Source organism: Cygnus atratus, chromosome Z (assembly GCF_013377495.2).
Source record: "Cygnus atratus isolate AKBS03 ecotype Queensland, Australia chromosome Z, CAtr_DNAZoo_HiC_assembly, whole genome shotgun sequence".
NCBI lineage: Eukaryota > Metazoa > Chordata > Aves > Anseriformes > Anatidae > Cygnus > Cygnus atratus.
This window is the reverse complement of record NC_066396.1, coordinates 3294611-3322106: the sequence shown is the minus strand read 5'-3', so window position 1 is coordinate 3322106 and position 27496 is coordinate 3294611. Positions and strand designations below refer to the sequence as shown.

Below are 27496 nucleotides of genomic sequence, written 5' to 3'. Positions count from 1 at the left end.
AGAGAACGTCATTTAAAGGCTTTAGCACCAGGAACTGGAATCTCCCAGGTCACTGATGACGGAGACAATGGTTATTCTCACCGAATGCTTCTGAAAAACACTCCTGAAAAAATATGGTGTTGGGTGCAGGAAGATCCTGCAATGCATCTGCAGGAGACTGAACACCGTAGATCTGCAAGGCTCCCAAACTGTACTGCTCTTTCCTGGCATTGGTTCAGCTCAAGTCTCTCCTCAGAAGCTCTGTTATGGGCACGAAAAACCCATCCCTACCTGCCTGTATGTGAACTTTTACTGCATGCTGAATGTCAAGGTAGTTTCTCTCCTTCTGCCAAAGGTCCATTACCTTGCGGCCACTTTCCAGTGTCAGAGAGTAGAAGTGCTTGCTCAGGCTACTAGGCTGGATTCACCCAATGGTCAACTCTCACTGCTACGTCCTACCCCAGTGAAAGCTAGCAATTTGTGTGACATGTCTGAGATCAGCTTCAGACCACAGCACAACACATCCATAGGCAGAGTTGTTAGGCCAGAACCAGTAACGTCACACAACAAAATGATTCAGTCCTCACAGTGGCTGCAGAGAACGACAATGGCCAGGCCAGGCAGAATAACACCTCTTCTATCACAAACTTACCTTTAGCTTTTGCTGAGGTGTGCACCGAGCTTTTCTTTCCTGATCAAGCTTGCTGCATAGGGAATCTGCAATGACACAGAAACAAAGCCACTGCTTTACGCTGTAAGAATGCTGAAGCAGAAATGAAATAAAAATGGCCGTGATTAAACAACAGACAGGTCTTAAAATCCAGTGTAAAAGATGTCTTGTGATGTTTTGTTCATACCAGTTGCTGACAAAAATGGATAGACTGCCCATTCTTGCTACCTGCAAAATGATAAAAATCAGCTGTCTGTAACAAAAGGCAAAAAACACTGATCTCTGAGCAGCCAAAATACAGCAGGTTGGGAGTATGAGTCTTCATATATTTATATCAGCATAATTAGAAAGTTCTTAATAGCTATCTCTGACTTGCACCAATCTGAGGAAAGCCACTGAAGTGGAACAAATAATTAAAGGAAAACAGAGAACATTGGCATATTAGGGAACATGGTTATATTTAGAAACAAAGTGGGATGATGTGTTCACAGGCTACAGGGAATGCAGTAAGGGGCAGCTCTTTTTCAATGCTGGGCCTTTAGAATGCAACAAAACTAAATTGCTCTGAGATTTCTCCATTAGCTGGGAATCCAAGTGTCTACAAATTCACTATTCTTCAGTGCTACCTTCTGTGGAAGGACTGTGGGAGGAATTCATGTTGGGATCGTAAAATTTTTGTTTCAACATTCCCAGGTGCTGCTGCACACCGAGGTGACCTGCTTCTGCTGCCAGCACTCCAGAATATAGCCAGGAATAATGTCAAATATGTTACTGTGAGCTGGCAAACGGGCTGAACTCAAGTCAGGAGCAAAGCCTACAGCTGCAGTAACAGCAAAGGGAGTAGATGGGCACATGCACTGAGTTCAAGCAACCTGCCCTGCATTGGTAATAACATACCAGTACCAGGTGAACTTGCATCTGTATCCACAATTTCCCTAACGTGCATTCTTGTACACCCCTGTTCTGGTTTTATCTGCATCATGCCCACAGCGTGTGGGGACATTTGTGTGAATTGTGCTCAGCCTGCCTCTGGACTGCTAGTTTACACCAGTATCTGCAGTGTCATCTCTCACAGAACCTATCTGTCCATGCCTGCCTCAGTAAAGAAAAGGGAAGGCTGGGTCTGAGAGGAAAGAAAGGGACGTCTGCAGCTCAGGAGCTAACTCTTTTGCTTCTCAGGAAAGGAGGTCAATCTGACTGAAAGACGCAGCACCAGGAAGAAGCAGTGTCCGTAAAGATGAATTGTCTGAACGAAAGCAGAAGCCTTTCACAGGAGGCATGCCACTTCCCTTACATAGTCCTGGGGAAAGGGAAATGTCTGTGTACAAACCGAGAAGCCCAAACCACTGGTGACCTGAAGGAACCCATGATCTAGGTGTTTTGTCTGACTACTTTTACAACCCTACCCTTCACAGAAGCTGAAACTGATCAGGAAACTTGCTGCTAGATCCCCCCAAAACAGAGCTCTCCTCTCCACTGAGTACTGGGACAGGAAACAGTGTTTGCAAAGGATGGAAAACTCCTCTCCAAACTGCACCAGAGAGAGTTATGCAAAGAAAGTTTTTATCAGATCACCCATTTGCTTGATTTATATCATTACTTCTGAGCTAACAGGGTCAGTGCAAATCTGGAAGCAAAGGGAGCCACAAACAAACTGTCTGGATAAGCACCTTTCAGCTGAGACCTGTGATGTTTCTGCCAGCTGCTTTATTCCTCTCTCCCACTCGTAACAGCAAATAGGCAACATCAGTTTGCATGGCCGTCAATTATATAGGACATCTCCCAAGCTGTACTGACCTAGATAATACAACGGGGTACATTCTGTCAGAAATGTACTGTTCTTAATCCACTTTTCTGCTATATTTGGCACATCAGCATCTTTTCAATGTGTGTTGGTTTGTCCATGCTCCTGGTAATAAGTGAAACTGAGAGGCGTGGGTGTTCAATAGGGACAATGACTACTTTCCTCACAAGTTAAATCACCTACAATGTCATCTGCTACTTTTTGTGTTGGATGAACGTGTCGTGACTCCAGGGCTGCAGCGGAACAACATTTAGGGCTGTTCACAATACTACGAAAGGGGACCTTTAGTGCATCCAAGGTGAGTGCTCTGATGAAGACCAGATCAGCACTTAAATGGGTATGAAGATCCAGTGTGGCCCCTTATCAAAGGCCATACACCCCTGCCAACAACAGCAAAAAGCAGATGGTTGTGTGTTGGGTTTTAAGCATCAAGCAGTAAGATTCTCATGATTAAGCCTACGTAAACTGGAAATAAAGTGCAATAGCAGCAGATCTGTAGGGTGCAGGAGAAAATCCCAGTATCCATGCTACATTTGCCTTAGGTTTTTCCTTCAGGATACCTATAACCTGAGCCTGGGTACTGATCATGCACTAAGAACTGGAGCACATTCAGTGCATTCCTGGAGCACACCTGCTTTTCCTTCATCCATAAGGAGTCCAGTTTGCAAGCTCTGAGTATGTTCCACAATATGATCTGAAGCACACATAAGCAGGTAGAACTGGGGATTCAAGTCCAAAGCACATGCCTGATCTCTGCTACACGTGGACAAAAAGCAGCTGCTCTACATCATCCTCTTTTGGAGACTTTGCCTTTTAGGTGGGGTACACAATGATACATCACCCTGACTTTTACTGCTCAAACAGGGAATCTCCATTACTCCAAAGCACTAACGTGTACCTACAAGTATTTAGTTAAACAATTTGCATTGCCAGAGAGCGCACATGAGAATTTAGTGGGAGCACTGTCCAGCCAAGACAGCCCTTCCAAACACAAAACGTATTTATGCAGGAAAAGAGACAGATGCACAGCTGAACTGCCAGTGGAAAACTGCAGTTTCTGCACTTGATGCTTTGGGATGAAACATTGTGAGGGATTAAACAGAAGAAAAACCATGCACTGAGCCTTTGACAGCTGGAGGAGGAATCAAAGTGCCAACAGCTTGCCCTGGGGGGTGGGGTCTCTTCACTACTGCCCTGTGAAAGTAGTTATAGCTGTGCAGGCTGAGTTCAGAGACTCTTCCATCCCGTACGTGCTCACAGCAGCACACCTGCCTGCACAGCATGCACGGCGATTGAGAGCCAAGGCTGGAGTATGCAGTCCCTTTCCTATGTACTTTTACTGGCGTACCCGAATACTACAGAAAAAGGATTCTGCATGCAGGCAGTAGCAGAGGCTGGCTTGTGGCTGTTTGGTATGTATGGATCCTTTTTTTTTTTTTTTTTTTAATCAGAATTTTTGCAGTTTGTAAAGTAAAGGAAGTTTTTACTTTTCTTTCTCATTAAAAAAATAATTCCACAAGCATTCATTTCCTTTAACGTTTAAATTTCCTGGAGGAAGAGGTGCAGCTCCATCCTATTAGTTCAAGGTATACCCAGATTCATTGTCAAGATACAGGTTTTGCTCACATGTCTTCTAAAAGCAGTCAGTAGAAAATAAAATTCTGGAGAAAATGGTACTTATTGGCTCACTTTTCTCTACACAGTCAGGGACCTGTATGCTATATTCAGCATCAGAAGGACATCTTCCCAAATAGTGCTACCAAACCTGGGAATTGAATTCTGTCTGGGATTATGTATATGGAACTAAATACCATCCTTATTTAACTACAGTCAATTCCACAAAAAAAAATAAATGAAGATAACAGAACATATAGAAGCAGACCTGCAGTATCATCACAACTGCTAAAGCACAAAAGAGTAAACTCAGAAATAAAATGGAGTTTACATCTGCAAGACTGGCCACAAGTATATGGCTACATACGCACAAGCATCGAACTACAAGATAAAACATTTCTCCTTTTTTTTTTTTTTTTTTTGGTAATAAAAACTGTCTTGGAGTCATCAAGACAGAGTGAACACAGAGTTCCAGAAACATTCTTTTCCGTGTTATTATCTGGGTGTTAGTGGATGTACACTTCAGTGAAGACACAAGTCAAGAAATTCCAGTGCAATCTTGCTGAACTGATGTTTGCTTCTAACATTCTTGTCAAGGGCAATCGATCTAGTTGGACCACTTTAAACAGAGGACCAAACCAGAATTCCCAATAAAGCACTGCTATTTCCCATTTCCACTTTTCTTATTTTATGGAGTGTCAGGCAAGCAGTGATTGACATTTCTTCATATACACATGATAATATTGTACATTAGTTGTAGTTGTACAAAGCACCAACTTTCCATGTATAACAAAAAATCAGAAGTGAATCTACTGGTGCTTTTCCTAATACCGGTAGGATCCTAAGGGACATGATCTCATACCTCTGAAGACCTAGGAATACCACCCCATGGTAGATTTTTTTTTTTCTTTGAAACAGTCTTTGTCAATCTTTAAAGAACAGGATGAAAGACGATGCAGACAGAAATCAATTTTTGCAGGCAGATAGTTCCTGATTTATTTTATTGTCTGCCTCTGAAGAACAGAGTTTATTCAAAGTAACACTGAGGGTCGGAGGCCATTAAATATTAGAGGAGTTCTAGCTGAACCCAGCTTTGAGGTCAGAGCATTATTACCAGACCAAAGTTATGCCAGTAGGGAGACGGTCAATTCACTGGAGTGAATACAAAAACCAACCAAACCAACATTTTCCACTTGAATAGAATTTCAGAACAATTCACATTTCCAATGTCTCAAAAAGCTACTGCCTTTTATCCCCACGTAGAAGTAATGGGATTGATCACTACCTGATCTTAGCTATCTGAGTCACAATGGCAGGATGACAAACACTTTTTCTTTTTAGCCTTTCCTGATGGATAGGCTACAGCTCTGGTTTCCACCTGTGGATAGCATTTCCTGGGAATCTACAAGCTACTTTTAAAGGAACTCTAACAAGAAATGAAGAAAGGCCAGCCTGTTTGCAGCAGGTTTAAACTTGTTATTTAGTGATCTACTCTTTTGCTGTGCTGTTTTAGAGGGGTTCATAAACATAAAAGGATAAAAATAAGCATGCCAGAAATGCTGCTTCTGATCTGTTTGTCCTGTCAGGAAGAAAGTTCATGCTTTTTAAATTTGATCCACTAATGCAGTTGCCCAGAAAACAAGACCAAACAGATGCAGAGACTCCAGAAGGAGCTAAATCAGTACTACATCAGGGTGGTTGGGCTGTCCTGACAGATAAATTCTGGTCATAACGGACAGAAATCAACAACTATGAAGCCAGGTGAGCTGTTATGAGTTTGCACCACGTGTGACATATTAGAATTTACCCCAGTTGCTGGACAGTGATTTCTTCTCAGTGGCCTTTCAGTATAGCTTAATTCTTAATTAACAGAAGCTGGATAACCCATGCCTGAAGCAAATCATGACCTCCGACTCCATGTGCTGTACTTAGCCTTTTGGGAGACAATGCTTTGAGGAAGGAAGAAAAGAAAAATGCACTCATTGATTTAAGATCTATATTCTTGTTAAATATGATGATTGATTGCTCCTTGGCACTTGGCCGAAAGCTTGGCACACACTTGTTTGCAGCGCTTCCTGGTAGCTGCTCCAGGCTCTCTGACCAACTCCTTTCTCAACAGAATCTGCCAGTGGCCACACAGCTCCAGCCACCTACCAAGCCAGGTTATGTCCAAAGAAGTCAATATCCATTTCAGAGGATGTAACAGAACAGAGCCCACCCCTCCGTCTTCCCAAAGATCTGAGCCTTGTTCCTGACTTTCAGGAAGGCATAAAATAATTTTTAAAGGTCCGGAGTGGACAAAGCATTAAAATTACAGCTCATTGATTAAACACTGTTTTATGTGAGGCTTTTAATGAAGAACGTTAAACCCATGTCACGTCCTGGCTGCTGTGTGCAGTGATTGCAGAGTAACAGCAGAGGGCACCTGGAGCCTGAGCCATCGCCTCCCAGACCTGCCATCCCAACTCAGCCCGACTTCCCTGCACGTGCTCACTCCTCTGCCAATTTGTCACCACGTTCTGCATTGCAGTTTCACAATGTCATTGAAGAACTGTGATGAAAAAAAGTGTTGTGTTCAATGTTAAGCATGGGCTGGGCACAAAACGCTGCTCTCAAACAGTCCTTCAGTTTTTGTTCACACCACAAAGTTGTCATGTTTCTCAAGGAGATGTCACTTCTACATTTTGCATGCAGTGTTCAAAGGCAATCGTATTTGGGTAAGTTTTTCAAGCATAGATTCAGTTTGCTGTATTCCAGAACTTTTCTGACACACCAAATGCTCACGGGCTGTTTAATTCTGTGATTCTGACTATTCTGTTACTCAGCAAGGGGAGGCTGGAACAACTTCAGTTTAGAGACGCTGAAATCTTTGCTCTGGCAAAACATACACATGGTACATGCTTTTTACAAGAGTTCTTTTAAACAAAGAGATGCCTTTATGATCATGCATAAGTGTTCAGAAAGAACTAAATTAAGTTGTATATTCCCTCAACGTTGAGAAGAGCCAAAAAAAAAAAAAAACTGAGTCATTCATATGAGCTTTAAAATAAAAAAGCAATTAAGCCAAATTCTGTAGCTAGTTAAACCAGTAAATTCTGTGTTTAATCCTATACAGGTATACACCTATGAAGCTGTAAGTAAAACTAAGATTTGAGTATGTATTAAAAACTTCTGCTTTTCTCTTTGTACTCCAGTGTTAACGAGAAAATTAAGTGTGGGCAGCTTTGTGAAAGCAATGATGCAATATTCCAGGTATATACAAAACAATCTACCTCTGTTAAAAATGACAGAAAAAATAAGTCAAAAGAAACCATGCTTTTTATGTAACCTACCAAAAGATTTAATTCATCCATGGCATAAACGAAGAAGGCCAATGGAGTTATATCATTAGCACATTCAGCTCATTAATCTAAAGCCAGATATAACCATACAGAATACATTCACATGAACTTAAAGTAACTGCAGGGATTATCACATAAGAAGTCCTGACGCTATTTCAGTTATTAACCAAAACATCGCTAACAATTTCTGCACCCAGCTTAAACAGACACCCTGGTTATTTGCTGCATTCTCTCAGTTCTTCATATGCAAACATCCTTTTGTTGGTCTCGCTGTTGTACTACTTGCCTCGCCAATATCAGGACGGATACCCAAATGCAAACGTAAAGACTTACTGATGCTTTGGCAACATTTCTCTTAACAATACTAAAGGCAGGCAGCCAGTGAGTGAAGAGGTTCTGAACGGCTGGTACAGTACATTAAGTATGGAAACTAGTTTCTGTAGAAACTAGATTCTGTAAGTACATTCAAGCAGCTCTGTTTAATGATTAAATGACTATTAGTCTTTCTGTAGCATGTACCACTAATGAAAAGGGTGTGAATTACATGATTATATTTCTTTTTCTGCCCAGGAAAAAGAACTATGCTGAATCTTGTGATTTCTCCACTTCTTGTTAATATGAGAAACCACCACAGCTGGTTTGCTGAAGGTCTGGGATGTCTGCTTTCAGAAACAACTTCACGATTCTGCCACAAAGTGAATGACAGAGATGATCTGTTCCTTCTCACCTTGGGAGGGAGAGTTAGCTAGATTCAAGTTCAGCTGACGAGAGATAAAGGCTGAAAGGGGCCCACAAACTTTGTGCTTAAATGTGCTTCACAGCAGGAGCCGGACAGTCACCTGCCCGAAGTCCAAAGCAGCAGGGGAAGTGCTTTTCAGGATGACATCCTGATGACCATCTTCTGTCACATTGCAATTTACAGATTGAGCCAAACTCCCTGCCAGGCATTGAGGGACAAGGGGGAATGCAGTACAACTGGATATGTTAAGGAGTGGAGACCAGCAGCAAAAACAGGTCCAAAGATGTTCAGGACTCGATTTTCTCCATAAACAATCTCTTTCCAGCACCCTCCATCTCTCATTGAAATCTCTAAAGTCAGCAGGAACAGAGCTGAGATGTTCGGCAGCTCTAAAAATAAGGCTACTCCTAAATGCCTTTAAACATAGGTGCACATGCTTGACAATCCTGGCCTTCAGCTTCATTTTTATGTCCTAACCCATCAAGTAGAAAATGACAGTAACAGAAGGCTGGATGACCGCCTCCCAGCCCCAGGGTCTGTGCCAAGCACTAGGAAAATTTAGATGCTTGAGCACAGGGCTGATTCAGACAAGTGGAGATCTTTGGCAAGCCTGTCTCAAAAACTGTTGAATGTCAGACTGATCACAGACAAAGCACTAACAAAACAAACACTGCCTGACAGCCTCCCGTTCTCTAGGATGGCCAGCTCGTAATACTGCATTTTTGTTCCACTAAGCAGAATCTGAGTAAGAAACAACTTCACATACTCCACTCTTTGCTTGTTTTGGAGTCAGTTAGGCCCTGAACGCCAAATTTTCAAAACAGGACACTGGTATGCAAGGATCTAGAGCTGCACAATCTCACACACACAAATGCAAAATCCCACTTGATTTTAGAATAAACAAGCAATAGAGCAAACAGCAATGTGTGCATACAGTGAACTGCGTTTTGGCAACTGGATCATTTACTGCTGAGTTAAGCACTTACTCTAATGGCTGAAATTTGAAAAAGACACATCCTAAGGTTTATTTGCCAGGGCTGAACTGCACCCCTTGGCAACTCTTCCAAGTATTTAACTGCTTAGGGTTTACTGACTCAGTCCTCATGTTTCTCTCTGAAGAAGCACCTCTCGGTGTTCAGTCAACACATCCCATTTAGTTGAAACATGAAGACCCATCTGGTTACTGTATGAAAGTAAATCTCCAGGTAATTAGACTCTAAACCAGTTGAGAACTGCATGCTTACGTCTTGCTAAGCATAAGGTAATACGAGCTCAGTAATACTGCATCTGCATGGCTTGCAAAGGAAAGGCTTGAGGAGTGTACTTAAAAAAAAAAAAAAAAAACACACAAAGTGATAGTTCATAACATTTTTAGTAGAATACAAACTTACAATTTGTAGTTGCTGTACCATTTCTTCTCTGTATGCCAGCTCCCGTTTCATCTGATCTTGAAAATTATCTATAATTAAGAGAAGAAAAAAGTAGATGCAGTAGTTAGAACAGAGACCACAGCAGAATTCATATAAATGCACCCACTGCTGAGGAACTATGAAGCACCACAAAGCCTTTCACCCAACTAAAAGATTGCCTAATGGAAACTTCTTATCTAGTAGGAGACACTGTAGGCAACAGAAAAGCTTGGAAAAAAACGATTCAGCTACTTCCTCAGCTAGCTAATGTAGACTGCTAAGGTTCTGTTGCTAACATTCATTCCCACAATGATTTTCTCAATGGGCCAGACTCTGCAGTCATCAGTCAAACTTCTACAGACACTGGAAAGAACAGCAAAAACTGCTTTGCTTTGGTATAAATCTGTTGACATCAATAGGGATGTCCAATATGTGAGAACAGAAGGCGTTCAAGGATGCAGGGTTTGATTTGTAGTTCATAACATTATGCTGACGGCTTTGAACACAATTCAAAAAATTAAAGTTCCTTAAACAGTGATGTGGAACTCAGATGGCAAAAAGTCTTTGAAATACAGATCACAGCTTCCATGACAGCTGGGTAACTGCACCGGTTCTGGTAGCTACTCCTTTCCCTATTTTCCTTCACTGTAACCACTTCAGACAAAACTTCATTTGGATAGAAGATTAGCTGCTGGCTTGTGATCCAGAACATTGCTATCAGAGGGTGGGAAAAATAAAAATATTTAAGAAGGAAAGAGCTTGGAGAGTTGCAGCATGATGGAGACACGGGTGCAGCGATGGACTATTAAACGTAGTAGGACAGAAAATCCACTCCAAGCAACACCATTTTGATCCAGGAGACAGAAGTCTGTCCCTGACCATGGGAGCAGCAAGGTGAATGCCAACAGAAAACAGCATGGGGCACCTCAGCACGCAGAGCTGTCAAGCCAGAGTGGGCTTGCCGAAGGGCACTGCAAGGCCAAGGCAGCTAGAATGGCTTATTTACAATTAACAATTAAAAGAGTTAAACAGCCACATTGGCTGTTGGGACACGAACCCAGGACTCAGGAGCCTGGGTTCAATATCTGCTCTACTGGGCTCCGTGCATGTGTCTCGCTATGCCTCATTTCATCACCAGTAAATCAGGAATAATAGCACTGCTTCATCTGCCAAGCACGTTGGAAGGATTAATAGATTAAATGACTGTGAGATACTTAGGTAGTGCAGTAATGGGAGTCACAGAAATACCTAAATTGCTCAGAAAGATTTGAGCCCAGGTGAGAGCATGCAGCTCCTATCAATGCTCCATGTGCTGGGACCTCACCCACTGCCAGCTCAGCCCCACAGGCTCACCACAAAAGCTCAACCCCAAAATCAGAATCAGGATGGCAGAGAGCAGCTGTGGCACAACACGGTAGAGAGGCAGGACGTACCTCGCCTGTGGGGAAAGGGGATGTGTTCCCACCAAGTGTGGGCACAGGAAGGGGCTGGAAGAAACACAAGGGGGAAGAGCTCTGTTATCTTTCATGAAAAAAATTTTGCCTTCTCTGAATGAAAACCAAAAGCTGTTGATTAAAAGACAAGGAGGCACTTTAGGATGACAAGAAAGTGTCAGTGAAACAAAGAAAGAATGAGACTATTTGTCAGGCTGAAACCATCAGGAGTCCGGTGTGGCCACATTCAAAAGGACATGGTGACATATTTTAATGAATTTCTTGAGATTTCAAACAAAGATTTCAAACAAAGATTTCAAACAAAAGCCCACAGGTTTTTTCAGCCTGTTTCCTCTGTTCCAACTTGACAAGTAAAGGAAGCCAACACAAATAAAAGCAGATTTGCAATTCATCTCTTGCTTACCAAAATAGCTATGCAGTACAAAGAGGTGACAGTCCCCTGTTCTGTCACCGAATGCTGACAGAGCTGTGCTACCTGCTATGTGGATCCTCTTCCAGTTTCACTTTGACGGGAGAAGGCTACACAGAGAAATCGGAGTCATCTCCTCAACACCTTCCTCCCTGACTGCCTCCTCACAGCTTCCTCACCTCCCAGAACAAACAGCTCGGAAATCCTGCTCAGCCCTGTGCTGCAAACGCCCAGACTCACTGTGGAAATGGGGTTAATGGTAAGGAGAACATTTTTTCCGGCAGCATTAACTGAGACTAACTGCTTACAGACAAAGCCTGGCAATACCCAGGAGAAAAGTTATGAATATTTAAAGAGTTTTCTTAACACAAACTTAAATACTTTAACTATCCTACGTCTCTGCTGTTTTACCATCGTGTTGTTAAATGCAGCTGGACAAAATGCGAGCCAGTCAACACCAAGGGTACGACCAGCGCAGGGCTCTGGGAGAACACGCTGCCACCATGCACAGGTGCATATATTCCTATCAGGTCAGCAAATTCTTCAAGAGGTCTTTTTGCTCTGTGTTGAGAGACTTTCTAGGCAAAAGGAAACCTTACCTGCAGCTTTGAAGTGCATTAGCAATATAAAAAATTAAGGTGCAAGCAGCAGAAGGCAAGGTCTGCTGCTTTATAAATGATCACAGCCATACCTGAAGCAGGTCAAGCCACAGAGAAGCGAGCAGCATTCTACTGCTGAATGAGCTTGCAAATAGGATTAGTTCTCATTTAATAGGCATTTCCACGACAAGAGCATAGAAACCAAAAACCATTTACACGTGAGACGGCATAGCAGTGCTGTGGTTATTGGTTTGATGCTATGCATGTCGACTGCCCCCAAAATGCTCTGTTCCAAATGTGAGACCCAAAGAAAGATGACTTTAGAGTTAACTCCAGGTAACCTGACAGGAACATTTTCTAGAGACTAGATAAAGCACTACTTTCCATGTTTCACATGTTGACTCCCTGCTGAAACAGCGATGAATTTTATCTTTTATAAAACCAATTGAGAAGACTTAAAAGCCAAACGCTTCTCATTTACCACTGCAAAGCACAGCGAGAACCACCACCACCCGAGAGTGAGAATTACCCTGGCAGTGTTTCTGTCCCCAGAAGCTTCACGGCTGGACAGAGGTTCAGTCCCAGCCCTCCCAGCCCTCTGCCTGATGCTGCAGTGACCCAGACTGGGATATGAACCCTGTTATCCACTGTTTTTTGCTCCCTCCTATAGCCTCAGGCATCTCCAAGCCACGAGCAATACAATTTTAATTTTACCTCCATGTTCCTTTCACTGGATTTCCTAAAATTTCTCTCCCTAACGCCTTCCTACCCAACACCACCACAGGCTGTTGGTAACTTTGCCAGGAAATCCTGGCAAAACTAAGAGCTTCTAACCCCCGACCTGAAGCAGCAGCCCCATGTGGCAGCAAGAGCCTGGAGCAGACCCCATCTCTTTCAGTGCAACACAAACTTCTCTAGAGGACAAATCTTGGATTTTACACTTACTTGCTTTACAAAGACACATTTTTTTGTTTTATTATATGGGGAAGGGTTTTTTTTTGGTAAATCTAAATCTGTAAATAGGTTTTACGGTCACTTACATATATTGTTTATAGCACATTATCTGTTTTCTATTTTAATCCTGAAGAAAATTGACCACTACTTTGTGGTACATTGAAACCACATATTTTTCAAGCCGGCATACACAGTTGCCACTTCCTTGTTTGGCCGTATGTGTTCTTTTCTTTTATTTGAATTGTATTTCATGTGGTTTAATTGCAGTGTTTATTTACATGGCAATGACAGAGCATTAATTTTACTGTAGAAGAACAAAAGGATAAATGAGTGACCTGAATGGCAAAACTCCAAGATGCCATTTCACCAATACCACACATCAAATATTTTGATCTACACAAATTATGTGAAAATTACCTCACTCCCAAACCCAAGTAATGACTGAATTTATACTGAAGGATGAGGTTATCTCCTTTCATTAATATCTATACCACCTCAGGCTCTTCTTTATTTATGAGGTTTTCAATATTTGGGCTAAAGATGGAATCATTTCCAGAGACCTGCCTTGTACTTTCTTGCTTCCCTGAACTTACCCTATTCGATGCTACAGAAAGTGGGAAAACATACATTCTTTAAATAACAGGAAAACACCGTCTGTGTTCCCACCTCTTCTTCTGAGTCAGGGAGGTGCAACATTCCTCTGCTTGCAGCAGTGGTATTTGTTGAATTGTTTATCTCTGGGTACTGGCCATGTTGGTTTTTGTCTCTGGAGTTTTTATGAAGGAACTTGGACGTCTAAAAGAACAGAGAGTTTCTGAACTCTGTAAGAAACTATGGTAAACCATCATGAGAGTATTTTGCCTGACTGTTGGTGAGATATTTCAGTCATGTAGGAGTTAACAGAAGTTAGCAAAAGGCAGAACAGGCTGACAATTAGTCTGGGAAGGCTTTAAATATCTATCCGGGTTTGCTGTGAATCATATAGTGCTTCATCCATTTCTCAAGGGAAAACAACGACAAAGAGCCCTGTCAAACAACCCATCTCAAGAGGAAAAACCCAAACTGTTATTTCCACTCCTTAAACATGCTCCTTAAACTCCAAATCAATTATCCAGCATCAGCTAGGACCACAAAAAGTTGTCCATAAATTACCCTGTCTTCAAAAGCCTCCAAGAAGCTGGTTAGGAAGACTGACATCCCTGTACCCCCAGAAGTCCCCGACAGGTTTCCCTATATCCAGCCATTCCTTCCTGCAGAGAGGGAGCATGGCACAGGAAGTGGTGTGGTGGTTCTGTACTGGAAGACCCCCTACCAACAGGCTTTAACAGATTTTTATTAGATCTGGGATCAAAGCTCACTGGGAGGCAGAGATATTCCCCATTTTCTACCCCTGCTGATGCGCTGTGTTCAGTGTTAACAAACCCAGTCAAACATACGCCAAAACAGACATCCAGCTTCAGATTTTCTATACCAGAGACCTGCTCTGGCAGCCTCAAAAGCCACAGTGGACGTGCCATCAACCTCAGCAGAACTAAGCCAAAAATCCTGGCAACACAACTGAGAACATACTTCTCCCACTTTTAACAGCCCAACAACAACCAACAACCCACAAATAACACCAAAACCGCAGATAAGTGTCTTACTGAAGACAGGGAATGATGCATTTCCTTTCAACACCTGGAATTCCTGTTCTAGTCTCCTCCGTAAGTCGATTTGTTCAAACAAAACCTTCTGGAGTTCCTCTAACAAAGAGAAAAGTGCTTTTACTAATCTGTATAAATAATTCTTGAGTGAACATTCATAGAGCAATTCATTACTATAAGACAAAATATTTTAGCAGTTATAAAAAAAAAGTGTTGCATAGACCTACAATAGATTTTGTGCAGAAAGCCATGAATATAAATCAATGCAATATATTATTTTAAAGTATTATATTACAGTGTCATGTATTGATTGATATATATGCATTAATCTCAATTATATCCACCCAAAGGTCCATATATTATTCATATGTTACTTGACAAGCTTAAAATATGGTGCAGAACAAAAATGCCCCCTATTATCCTCATATTCTATTAAAACAAAGAGCAGTTTTATAACGTAAGAGGCCCTTATTTATTTTACCTTTCCCCATGTTTTCTACATCCTTCTTCAGTGAATGAGGTGGATTAGTTTCTTGTGTGTGTTCACCTTAAAAAAAAGAAAGAAAAAAAGTTATTGATTTACCGATACTGTTTTCCATCAGTATTGTCTTTACTATGCAACTGCTCCAGAGAATATGAAGCAAAAAAGGAAAAAAAAAATGCAAAGAAAGAATAAGATTAAGGTTTCTTTACGGCATCCAAGTGTCATTCACAACAGGACAAGCCCTGCCTGAGACCTCTGAAGTTCTGGCTCCTTTCAGGGTCTCAAGCGTGCTACTGCACTCTGCTCAAACACTCTGCACTCTTGGCTCCAAAAACACTCTCTGTCAAATTTTACTGCCTAGACACATTTTGTGAGCACAGCACATCTTTGTGTGCCTTGCAGAAGCAGCTGCAGGACTTGCATTCGTTTCTAGTTCAGTAAAGTGCCTACCCAACCACTGCTTCCTGCAGACGAGACTTGAGGTCTCCATGATACCAAGGAGAGCTCCTCTTCCATGTATTCTGCCAAACTGATCCACGCTTTCACTCCAGCGCCTCGTGAAGATGCTCAGAGAATGACTAGAAGTGAGATGAGAAAGTGGCAGAGCTTTGCCTACAGTCTCATCTCCTCTCTTCACAACAGGAAATCCATGCTTTCTAGCTGGGTAGGATCCTGTTCCAAAATCCACACAAAAAATCCTTTTTGCATGAGCTTTTTTGTCTTCGTTGTCTCTTTAATTTTATAATATTCTACAGCTCTATGCCAAGGACTTATTATAACTGTAAATAATTAACAACCAGCTGAGAAAAAATTGACGCCAGCTGGATTTGCATCTAAAGGATACACCTATGAGGTCAACGAAGTCAGAGACTTCTGTCTTTGGTTGCTTACATCACTCTTAGTGATACAGTAGTAAAAAAATTTCTAAATAACAGAGTTCCACTATTTCTGTACGTATGTATATATATATATTGCTTCTTTCAGCCTTTTCTTTTACAAATAAAAACCAAGAAAACAAACAAACCACCACCAAGAAAAAAAAAATTAACAAGGTATTATATTCACCTGGATGACAGTTTGACTTAAATACAAACCTTCTGACAGAAGGTTTTATTTTAATTATTCTCTGGAAGTGTGAATTTTTCCTCTAATTTCTATGAACAGGGTTTTGAAAAAAAAGCCCAGAAAACACATTTTTAAAAGACAAAATACCACTCTCAATGAAATAACTGGGAGATTTTCTATTACTTACAGTTGAAATATAAAAGGACTGTCAATAATTAAGAAAATATTTGGTAAGTAGTCAATTACCAAACTAATTGGACTAATTCTCGCTTTTGTCCAGACAGTAAATACACATCATTAAGTACTGTTGAATAACCACAAGAAAGACACACATGTAAAGCTACTCAGATATTTACATATTTGGAAGAAAGAGTAATGGAGAGAATTTCTTGGCTTGGGGGAAAAATAAAAAGCTATAGCACTGAAGAAGTCACTGTACAGCAGGTAAGATAGCAGCTACTTAAAAAACTCATTGTCACAATGCATTGGATAGTAGGTTGTGACAATATGCAGATTTGAAAGTTGAATTGGAAGGTCTTGTTTCATATGCAGTCAGAAATCTTTTCACAAGACATTTATTTCTGTTTTTAAAAATCGATGTATTCTTATATCCAGTAAACCTTGAAGTCATAATATATGAAACATATCCAACAGCTATGCATTTCAACATCTGCTCTCTCTTTTTATGTCCTTATTTAAAAAAAAAAAAAAAGTAATTGAGGCATACATATTTACACAACTGATACCCGGTGCCAGCAAGTCCATTTAAAAATCTGTTTACATAACACAATTATAAAAATACCATTTTTGTATTATATTTGGTATAAACATATAAACAAAGTATTTTCTACGAGTAAGCTGTCTCACCATATTAAAAGAAAAAACAAGCTTGAAAAAAAGAAAAATTTATCACTTTTGGGGCAGCGGTTTGAAGCGTTCCCATAATGCAAAACGGCCTTTTTATTTTAGTTAACACAATCCAGTTTTAAATAGGACTGATAATAAAAGAAGTATTTTGTCAGATAAATATAGAATGAGGGCGCACAATCAAAAAGGAAGAAGTTTAGGGAGGGTATTTATTAAATTATAAATATTAGTGTATTTTCTCCAAACAATTTAATCTTAGCCATTCTTTTCTGAATGTTTTATGTGCAGTTTTGAGGGAGAACAGACTCACAGACAGAAGATATCAGGATTCTTCAAGAGTGAGAAGAGAAAGGGGAAGAGACGGGATCCTAGCACAGAGCATGGCAGCCACAGAGACGGCTCTTTCCCAGATGCTTGGTTGAGCTTTCAGGGCCGTATGCTTTGAGGCTGCGACTCTCTGGGACTTAAAGAACTTTTAACATTAAAATAAAAATAGGGGTGTGTAGTATGATGAAAAACTTCTCCAGCATCTATAGCCTCCCTACTAAGCTCCTGAAAAGGCTTATTAGAAAATCTACAACCCTTGCCTCCCAAATAAGTAAAGAACAGGACAGGAAAAGTGAAGGTATTTAAAGGCAAAACCCAGCACATCAGTTTTAAAGAATCAACTGCATTTTTAAACTGCTTTCTGATGTTCAAACAAGGCCTTGACATTATTGTTGTTAATGGTAATAATGATAATAATCAGATGAGTTTCACCTTTCCAGTCCCCCTCAAAATGATAATCAGGAAACTGCTCTTCTCAGTTTTTCCATACTTCCCAGAGGCCTCATCATGTGTTGTGTACTGTTATACCTTAATTGAAAGGGAGGAGGTATTGAATATTTAACCAGCTTCCTTTCTCTTAAATGTTAATTAAAAGCTAAATAGGTGTTTAAAAACAAACAAACAGAAAGCCCAAAGAATTTTAATCAGTCTAAGAAAAAATCGCTTCCCCTCATAATAGCTCCACCATAACTCTCTTGGGCCTTGTCTGCTACACACAAACTTGGGCCTGCTCAGCAGCAGGTAAAACAGAAGCACTGAAAGCTGCTCAAACCCCCTCTGTGGACATCTAGGGTTTGTTTCTGAGAGGTTCAGCTTCGGCTTAGTCAGAAAAATTGACCCGTACCTCTACTGCCTGCTAGCTAGGGGCCGGAGGGGACAAAGTATCCATGGCCACTCTGCACTGCCTCCCCTAAAGCTTTCGGTACCTCTGTTCTTGCCAATTAGCTCGGGTTCTTTCCAATTAGCGCAGGCATTTTTAATCTGGAATAAAAGTGGGTTATATTTTGGGGTTACACGAACGGCATTCTTATTCTTGAACATGAACATCCCCCCACAGAGGAAAGGAGCAGTGGTGTCTGTGGGTAGGCATGCCTTGAATTACTTTATCAACGCTTTGAAAACAGGAGGTCCCTTTTTGTACATCGCCACAACCTCAGCTCTTGGATGCCACCATTTCATTAGCTCTGCACTCACTGGAATAGTTAAGATTTGAATTTAAAAAAAAAAAAAATGCTCTGTCTGTAGCTGGGCATCAGCCTTGTTACTCCTGGATGGCACTATGTACAGCAGAGCACGCACAGCCTGCAGCTCATCCCTATGAGGTGAACTTCACGGTGAGACAGCCTGCAGCATTGACGGTCTACCAGGACCACCATAACTTAAAAGTTTGTTTGTTTGTTTTTGCTGGAGCGAGTGCTGTGCGCAGGCACAAAGACTGCGGTGCTGACGATATTGGTATCTTCTGGGTTCAAATATATATTCATTTAAAAAATATAGGCAGATGTGAACTGGCAGACTTCGAGAGCTCCAAAGGCTCCATCTGTATTTACAATTAATTACTTGCTTTAGGACACGCACAGTTCTTGTGTTTGTCCTGAAGAAATCCTACCAAAACACACCCTTACTGAAAATATTCATGCATCTTGAATATTCATGCCACATTTGGGGGATGAATAATCAATAGGCTAATCAGACCTTTGGAAAATATGCCTATTTTAGGAAACATAATAAGCATATTTTAAGTGCTTTTCTGTACTGGGGCTGATATACACGCCTTGCAAAATCTGGAGATTCAAATGTTAATTTGCCTTGAAAGTGGTTTAACTTTAAAACAAACTAGTTCTATTTTTGCAGATATAAAGCCCAGTTTATAACCTCCATTTAAAGTTCAAAACATGGACATCAGATTTTAAAACATCTGCAAAATATCTCTAACAGATAGAGGAAAAAACAGTTTGGGGATTTCACACTAAACATTCAAAAACTGTGACTGACAAAAAGTCCAATGTTTTAGACAACAAATCAATTGGTTTTTGGTCTGAGCCACAGACATACATCTGGGAAGTATTTCATAACTTTATTCTAGAAGCACAGAATAGCATAGGGCTAGAACATTTCTAATTTTTGGTTTGTTTTAAATGGAAGGTGAGATTCTCACCAGCATCTGGAAGACAGGTCTTAAACAAAAAAACCCACACACAAAAACAACACTGAATATTCTGAAACTTGCAAAAATATTCAACAATATTCTCCCCTTTTTAATAATTCAAAGAGAACTCCTAAACTCCTTAGTAACAACAGAAGAGAAAAGAGACAGGAATATTAAATAAGGACCCAATCCTACTGCCTGTCTGCAGTTTTGTCTGCTGTGTGCATTCATGTATTCACATGAAACCTTATGTATTAATTTGCAGTATTGGGTCTCAAATTTAAATTTCACCCCCACTTCAACTTTTATCTTTGTTTTTTGGCAAACCTCTTCCATAATAAATTTTATATCATTTAACTTCTGAATCCAGTGCTTTGCCACTCACTTATCCCCATAAAGACTATACAACTGTCCAGCTTGCCATACCTGACATGCTGCGCTGTTTCCAATCCTCTATGAACTACCATAAATCTATAGTAATTGCACTTATATTTTCAGAGTTATTCTGGATATATATTTATGAATAAATGAAAGAAGAATCTGGCTCACTGTTCCTTGTCTGAAGTTTCCCTGGACCGCTTGCCAAGCCATTTTTTTTAGAAATCAAAAGAAACAAAACCGGGGAAATCATAACAAGATTTGAGAAGCTGGCTTCTAGCTGTTAACATCATTTACTTTTAGAGCTCACGTTTCTTATTAAAACAGATGCAAATTTAGATTGGTTTGAAAACAGCTTACAGAACTCAACTTCTCTTTAAAAAATATGCAGTATTTGCAACGCAGCATTACAATGCCACTGTGTGCCTGAGACGCACAGCTTCTCTACCCTTCAACTGCAGGTGCTGAAAGAGGGATGGGATGGCGAACTGCAGCTTTCAAAAAAAAAAAAAAAAATCTAGTTACGTAAGTTGGTCACTGATATCTTTCAAAACTGCCATGGGAATATGAATAATTTTGAGCTCTTTTGGAGGTCTGCCGGACCAAAAAGAAAAGGGGGATTTTCACCGACAGTTTACTGGCTGTGCAGCACGAACGGCTGCAGGACCATCAAGCCCTTATCGGTTTCAGCCTTGGAAATAGCTCTGTGTTGTGTGACTTTCCAAGTTCATTGGCACATTGAGAATACTAAGCAAACATATGCAAATGCTGTCTCTGGCACAGAAAATATGGCATTTGTTTTAGGACTCTTTTTGCTAAGTCTACTTAAGAAATACAAGTTGATCTCACATCAAGAGGAATTTTTCCAGAATCATTTAATCTTTCTTAATCGTATTAGGAACGCGCAGTGTTAAATAACTCATAAATGTATTGACTGTATTAAACAAATTGGAGAGCCAGAATATTCTGCAGAATGTTTTAACAATCAAGCACAAAAGCGCTGTGAATATAACCCACTAATTCTGGGCAAGATTAAGAAGGCCCAATCCTATATGAAGATACCGATACGAGTCTTGCTGAAGATAATGGGACTGCTCTTGCTTAGAGAGCACACAGAAAGCATTTTCAGAAATGAGCCCCTAAACATTTTACATTTCTTTACAGTCAATTTATCTCAGATCCAGTCCGGAGACCTTCTAACACCCAGGTGCTGCTCTCAGATTATTCAGTATCTTTAAGACTCTCCCCAGATTCAGAACACACAGGCTAGGTCATAACTTTGAAAACTGAAATTTACATTTAAATTTACCATGTAGATAAACATATAGCTGCCACGGACACATAATAACAATGAATACAAACATTTGGGTTTTATATAGAGAGAGGCGCTATAAAGTCTACGTAAAAAAGCAAAATATTGCCATAATTTACTTTTTAAAATGAACACAGATAGAATCATTTTTGAAAAGACAAAAAAAAAAAATTTTTCAAAATAAATTGGCTACAGGGCAGGACACTTCCTATGCACTATGTACTGTATTCCTAAAAATTCTCGGGTTCTTAAGGTTTAGTTCTACTAGTTGTGCTATCAGCAGTATTTGGTATCAGCTACTGTTGTGCTATCAGCAGTAATTGTTTGAAAGTACAGAAGGTAATTAGGTACTATCCACTGGTCCACAACCTTGATCAAACTCAATCACAGAATTGACAAAATCTAAAACACCAATAGGTTTCTTCCTGATGTACTATACCTAGAGTAGGTTTTATCCCGTATTCCTAAAAAATGCCCTTTAAAATGGGACAGATTTACAAATGTTTGTGATCTTTCAATTGTTCTCTGCTATTATATAAGATTTCTATAAGATCCCATTTCTTCATTTCCACTCCTTGTACAACTCTCTCTCTCCCCGCTTGCTCTCTCTGTCTCATTTGACAGGCAAATTTGCAGACATTGCCTGAGGATAACAACCTCGTTTGACAGTCAATTAACCGTGAATAGTCAAAGCCAAGGCAGTTTGCATTACATAAATGGAAAATTAGATTCCTTTTTCCCAAGAAACAAAACCCTCTCCTTAAGACACTGCAATAGACAACTTAGTATCAAAACTTCTAATCACGTCTTTCCCAAACCCCTTGGAGACATTTAGCAATCAGTAAAAGGTGGTTTCATTTAATTTGTATAATGTAATTTTTGTAAATGTATTATACATTTTGTGTAGAGATCATTATCATGGAGATAATATAAATGTTGGCATAGATGTCATAAAACACCTTTAATGTCTTTCTGACAGATATTAAAAGCAATAAGCTGTGATCCTTTTTAATGGAAGGTTTCAAAGAGAACATTTCAATTATTGTCATTTTATGCTTTTCCAGCCTGTTTCATTGTGTAACCTGATACATTTCTGAAATTTCTGCTGAAATATGCCCAGCAATTAATAATCTTATTCCTATTAATGTCACTGCTTTCCACCTATTTGCATTTTTCTCAGTTATATCTGCTTGCAATTGTTTTTATCTTTACCCTTGTACTAAATATTCAGACATTTGATTATGAATTTAAGTCTCTGTCTCTTTATCCTCTACCATCTTCTGAACCTACCTGCTATATCTCTCCAGAAGTCTCCTCCTGAAGGCTCTGAATCTGTGATGAAAAAATTATGCTCCTTGTTCTTATCTGAAATCCAAACAAAACACAGTGCTTAAAATGCTTTCGCCAGCAAGAAACTGCAAACCAGAACGAGTATCAGAATCCAGAAAAAAGTGAATATATATTGGTATATTCAGCACGCACGGAGATGCGTTTTGGATGTGAATGAATATAGTGCTAAATTACCACCGTAGAGAGACTATTAGAATGTTTAATGGGTTTTTTTAATTGAAATCAAGGACGTGATTTATTTTTTGTTTAAATTGAGGGACAGAGGACAAACCCACACAAAACATGCAACCGTGAATTCCCACACCTTACGGCGATCGGGCAGACCTATGCCTGTACTCACCTGAGAAGTTATCCTCTTTTGTGGGCAAGATGACTTGATTACTCTCCTTGCTCTTCTGATTCTAGAAAAACAGAAAAGAGCGAAATGCACAAAATCGATACTGAAAACAATTAGGAGCAGATACGCAGTCTTGGGCAGATTAAGCACAAAAAGAGCACCCATGGGAACAATGTTTTGGGGGATCCCACCAGGTTCTCTTTCACAGATGCCTTTTGGGAAGGAATACGTGTCCCCCTGGAAACTTGTGGGCAACCTCCCAGGTGCGTGCGGGATGGGTGAGGGGCTAAGACTGGGCCTGGGTTATTTTATCTCGAGCATTAACCTGGGATTAAGGGGTACGCCATTTCATGATGACCACGGAGAACTTTGTGGTGCCAGATACCAGCAGCCGTGTACCTCATGGCCCTGCGCTACACTGAGGCAACGACTTAACAAGTCTGCTCTTTTTAAGCCTCCAGGGCTGGGCTGGGACCGGCATGCTGGGGATGTTGTGAGGTGCTCGCCGCCTCGAAGCGGCTCTGTGACAGGGAGCAGAATGGTGGGTTGGTTTTGGGGTGGGGATGCAGGGTGGCCTTGCCACAGCACCGGGCCCCACAGCGGTCTGGCACATGGCAGGGGGACCCGTCCAGCCTCCCCCTGTGCCACACAGCCCACTTGGGACGGAGCCTGAAGGGGGCATTTACATCTTTGTAGGAGGGCTGCTCCTCCAGCGACGGGTGGTGTGTGGGGCTGCTGCTGCCACTGCCGGCCTTGGGGTGCCCGGGAAGAGGCTGTGGTGGCACCTGGCCTTCGCCAGGCTTCTCCTCGACGGGTGGCCGGGCAAAGGGGATGGTGGCAGTGGGGCGATCCCGACTGCCCTTCTCCAGTGGGCCCCGGGCTGGCGAGAAGCGGCTGGAGGCCACTAGGGGGTCAGCCTCGTCCTCCTCCTCCTCTCCATCCTCCTCCTCCTCCTCCTCATCCTCCTCCTCCTCGGGGGGCTTGTGCCCCTCGACGTCCACCTCGGGCTCATCCTCCTCATCCTCCTCGTCCTCCTCCTCGCTGCTGTCCTCGCTGGCGAAGCTGCAGCTGGTGCCGCCGGGGGAGAGGAGGCGGTGCGGGGGGTGCGGGGGCGGCGGCGGGGGGTGCGGGTGCCGGTCGCAGCCCCCATCCTCGGGGGGCGGCGGGGGCGGCGGGGGGGGCAGCAGGAGTTGCAGCGGCGATGCAGAGCGGTGCGGGCCGCCGCCGTGCAGCTTGGCCAGGCTCTCCGAGTCCTCCTTGCCGCCCACCGGGCGGAAAGCGCTGGAGTGGTGGTAGCCACCGCCGCCACCCCCCGACTTGCGGCCGCCCCCCGCGGCTTCCAGCAGGTGCGGGGGATGCGAGGGGACCCGGCCGCCCCCCGCCGCCCCACCGCCCCCTTCCGAGGCTGCGGGCGAGGCCGGCTCCGCGCCGCCGCCTCCGCCAGGGGGCGACTCGAAGAGCGGGTCCCGCACCGCGGCGGCGGCGGGGGCTTGGGGGGGAGCGGCGGAGGCGGAGGCGGGGGTCGTGGCCAGCCCCGGGGCTCCCGGCTCGCCGCCGGGCTCCGAGAGGTCCAGGAATGCCTGGCGGAGCAGCCCGGCGCCGTCGCCCAGCGAGCAGCCCAAAGCGCCGGGGGGCTGCGGCGGCGGCTGCAGGTAGGTGGGCACCGGCAGGCCAGCGGGCGTGCGGGGCGGCCAGAACATGCAGAAGGGCGGGTAGAAGGCGGCGTCCTTCCTGCCGGGCCAGAAGAGCCCCGAGAGCCCCCCGCCCGACGCCCCCCCGCCGGCCTTGTGCCCCCCGCCGAGGGTCTCGGCCCCGCCGCCCCCGCTGCCCTCCTCCTTCTTGTGGCACAGCCCGAAGGCGGCGGCGGGGAAGCCGTAGGGGTGCGGGAAGAGCCCCCCGCAGGCGGGGAACTTGTGCAGCACGCCGCCGAAGGAGCCCTTGCTAGGCACCGGGATGACCGGGTAGCTCCGCGGGCTCTTGCCGCCGTGCACCGCCGCCGCCACCGCCTCCTGCAGCTCGTCGTCCTCCTCGAAGCGGGGCCGCTTCTGGTGCAGGTCCGGCGGTGCCGCCAGCAGGTGGGGGCTCAGCAGCCCCCCGCCCACCACGGCCGCCGCCGCCTTCACCGAGCCCAGCGGGTGGCAGGGGGCGGCGGCGGCGGCGGCGGCGGGGGGCGCCGGGGGGGCGGGCGGCAGGGCCCGCTTGCGGCTGCCGCCGTTGAACATGGCCTTGACGTCCTCCCAGGCGAAGACCAGCTCGTCCTGGGGGCTCTTGTCGGTGAGCTTGAGGTGGCGGCGCCACGAGTTGAAGTTGGCGGCGTCGGGCTGCGTGTACTTGGCGTCGGGGGTGCGGTGCGAGTGGAAGATGAACTTGTTGGGGGAGAAGTACATGCTGCAGTAGCTGCACTTGATGCACTTGGCGCGGGAGCTGTTGTAGCGGGCCGGGATGAAGCTGCCCCGGCAGCCCCAGGCGCACTCGTGCGACACGTCGAAGGCGAAGTTGTCCGGCAGTTTGGGCGGCCGGTTCTCCCCCAGGAAGGACTTGCAGAGCCGCTCGGCCTCCCGCTTGGTGATCATGCCGCAGCGGCGGGAGGAGATGGGCATGGCCCCGGCCCGCCGCAGGATCTCCAGCTGCACCGGCGTGCACTGCACGCAGGTGATGCCCAGGGCCACCCGCCGGTTGTGGATCTCGTTGTAGCTGAAGTTCTTGAGCAGCGTGTTGGAGATCTGCGCCAGGCACAGCCGCTCCTGCCCGTCGATCACCAGGGACACGATGGGGATGCCGTAGAGGATCACCTGCCCCACCTGGTTGGGCTTCATGGCGGCGTGGCCGGCCCGCGGCTGGCTCATGGGGTCCGGCGGGTACGCGCTGGACGGCGACGGCAGCAGGATGTCCGTGGGGCCGGGCAGCGGGCTCGTCGCCATCTCCTCAGTGCCGGGGGGGCTGCTCTGCTCCAGCTGTGGCCGCCCGGGGAGAAAGGGGGAGAGAGAGAGAGAGACAGAGCCGTCAACCGGGGCTCCCATTGGGCAGGAGCCCGCCCGCCCCGTCGGACGGGTGCTGAGCATCCCTGTGCGGCTCCCCGCTTGGCCGCGTTCCCCGACGAGGCCCCGGCCCCTAAACCCTAAACCCGCCCTGACAAAGGAGCGAGAGGGGCTCCGCAACAAAGCGGGGTGCTGAGAGCCGGGCCCGCTCGCACACAGCGTTTCTCCGACGGCCACCCCGCTTCTCCCGGCCCGCGCATCCCGTACCGCTCCCCGCCGCCAAGCAAATCCCATAGCCTCCCCATAAGGACGGGCTCCCAGCCCTCGTCCCACAGCCCGCACCCACCTCCCAGTCCTAGAAAACGGCGCTGCCCGACAAAACCGCCCGGCAGCATCCTCCGAGGGGGGGCCCCTCCGGGGAAGGGAGATAGAAAAAGTTCATTTCCCTGCCCTCCCGGCTCCCTTTACCTCCGCGGGTGCTCTCTAGCCGTGCCGCCGCCGCCGCCGGGCCCCCCTCCAGCCGCGCATCCCCGCAGCCGCGCGGCCACCAGGACCAAGCCTCTGCGCGGAGGCTCCGCGCTTCTCTGCCTCCCCCCCAAAACGTGGGTGCGGTGACGTCAGCGGGGGGGGGAGGGGGGCGGGCCATGTCGCACTCATCCCCCCCTGGCAGGGGGTCCGGCCCCCAGCCCTCCCTTCATCCTTTCTTCCCTCCCTCCCCGCCCCAGGAGGGGTCGGGGCGCCCCGTCGGGGAGCGTCCCCCCGTCGCTGTCCCCCGGGACCCCGCTCAGCGTCCCCCCGGCCTCACCCGTGCTCCGTCTCCCTTTAAGGTGTGTGTGGGCTTTTCCCTTCCCCCCTCTTTTTTTCCTCCTCCCCATGGTCCTCTTCCAAGGAATTGGATGTGCTCAATGAGTAGAAAAGCCGCGTCTTTCCGCAAATTGTATTTTTGAATACCGTCAGAAATTACAGGGCGGGAGGAGAGAGAGACAGGGAAAAAAGGAAAAAAAAGTTGATTTAAAGCAACAACTGGATGCAGCTGGTGCGACGCGGGCGAGGGTGGCAGTGCTGCGCACCCCTCCCCAAACTGCGGTTCGCCAAAAAAAAAGACAGACCCGGTCCGAGATTCTCACTGAGGAGCTCACAAAGAGCAACACGGTGCAAATGGGATTTTTCTAATTTGATTACGTACCCAACGAGGGGAAAAGAAATAAAAATCCCTGCAAATAGTCTGCAGCACGGCTGCCACGTCTACCTCCTTTTTTTTTTTTTTTTTTCTCTTAATTCTCCAAGCAGGTGAAACATGCAGATATTTCATGGTCTTGCCGAATCTCGGCAGGGAGCAGGGGGCGGCCGAAGGTCCCATCCCGGCGGCAGGAGGGAGCAAAGAGGTCAAATCCGCCCACTGCCTTCCTTTCGGGAGAGGAAAACTGCGGAACCGGCTAAAAACCGCCGAGAAAAAAAAAATAAATGAAAGGAAAACTCTATTCTGGCGCAACCGGGGGGAAATATGGACTATCGGGTGTTTTGTAATACCCCTCTGTTTTTTTTTTTTTTTTTTTTTCCTTTTTACAAAAATGAATCCATCTCCGTCTTTCTCTCCATCCACATGAGCAATGCCAAACGTTTCTGCGCATTTA

The 27496-nt window shown here is 44.6% G+C and overlaps 1 protein-coding gene across 1 annotated transcript; it reads right to left on the bottom strand.

Moving 5' to 3' along the window:
• Positions 1-633: 633 nt before the first annotated feature.
• SKOR2 (SKI family transcriptional corepressor 2) lies at positions 634-25805 on the bottom strand. The gene is made up of 7 exons (XM_050716348.1): positions 23571-25805; positions 22888-22948; positions 22488-22562; positions 15097-15162; positions 14616-14714; positions 9539-9606; positions 634-696 (listed from the first exon to the last, which is right to left on the bottom strand). Exons 1-7 carry the CDS (start codon positions 25803-25805, stop codon positions 634-636), a joined length of 2667 nt encoding a protein of 888 aa, XP_050572305.1.
• Between the last annotated feature and the right edge of the window lie 1691 nt (positions 25806-27496).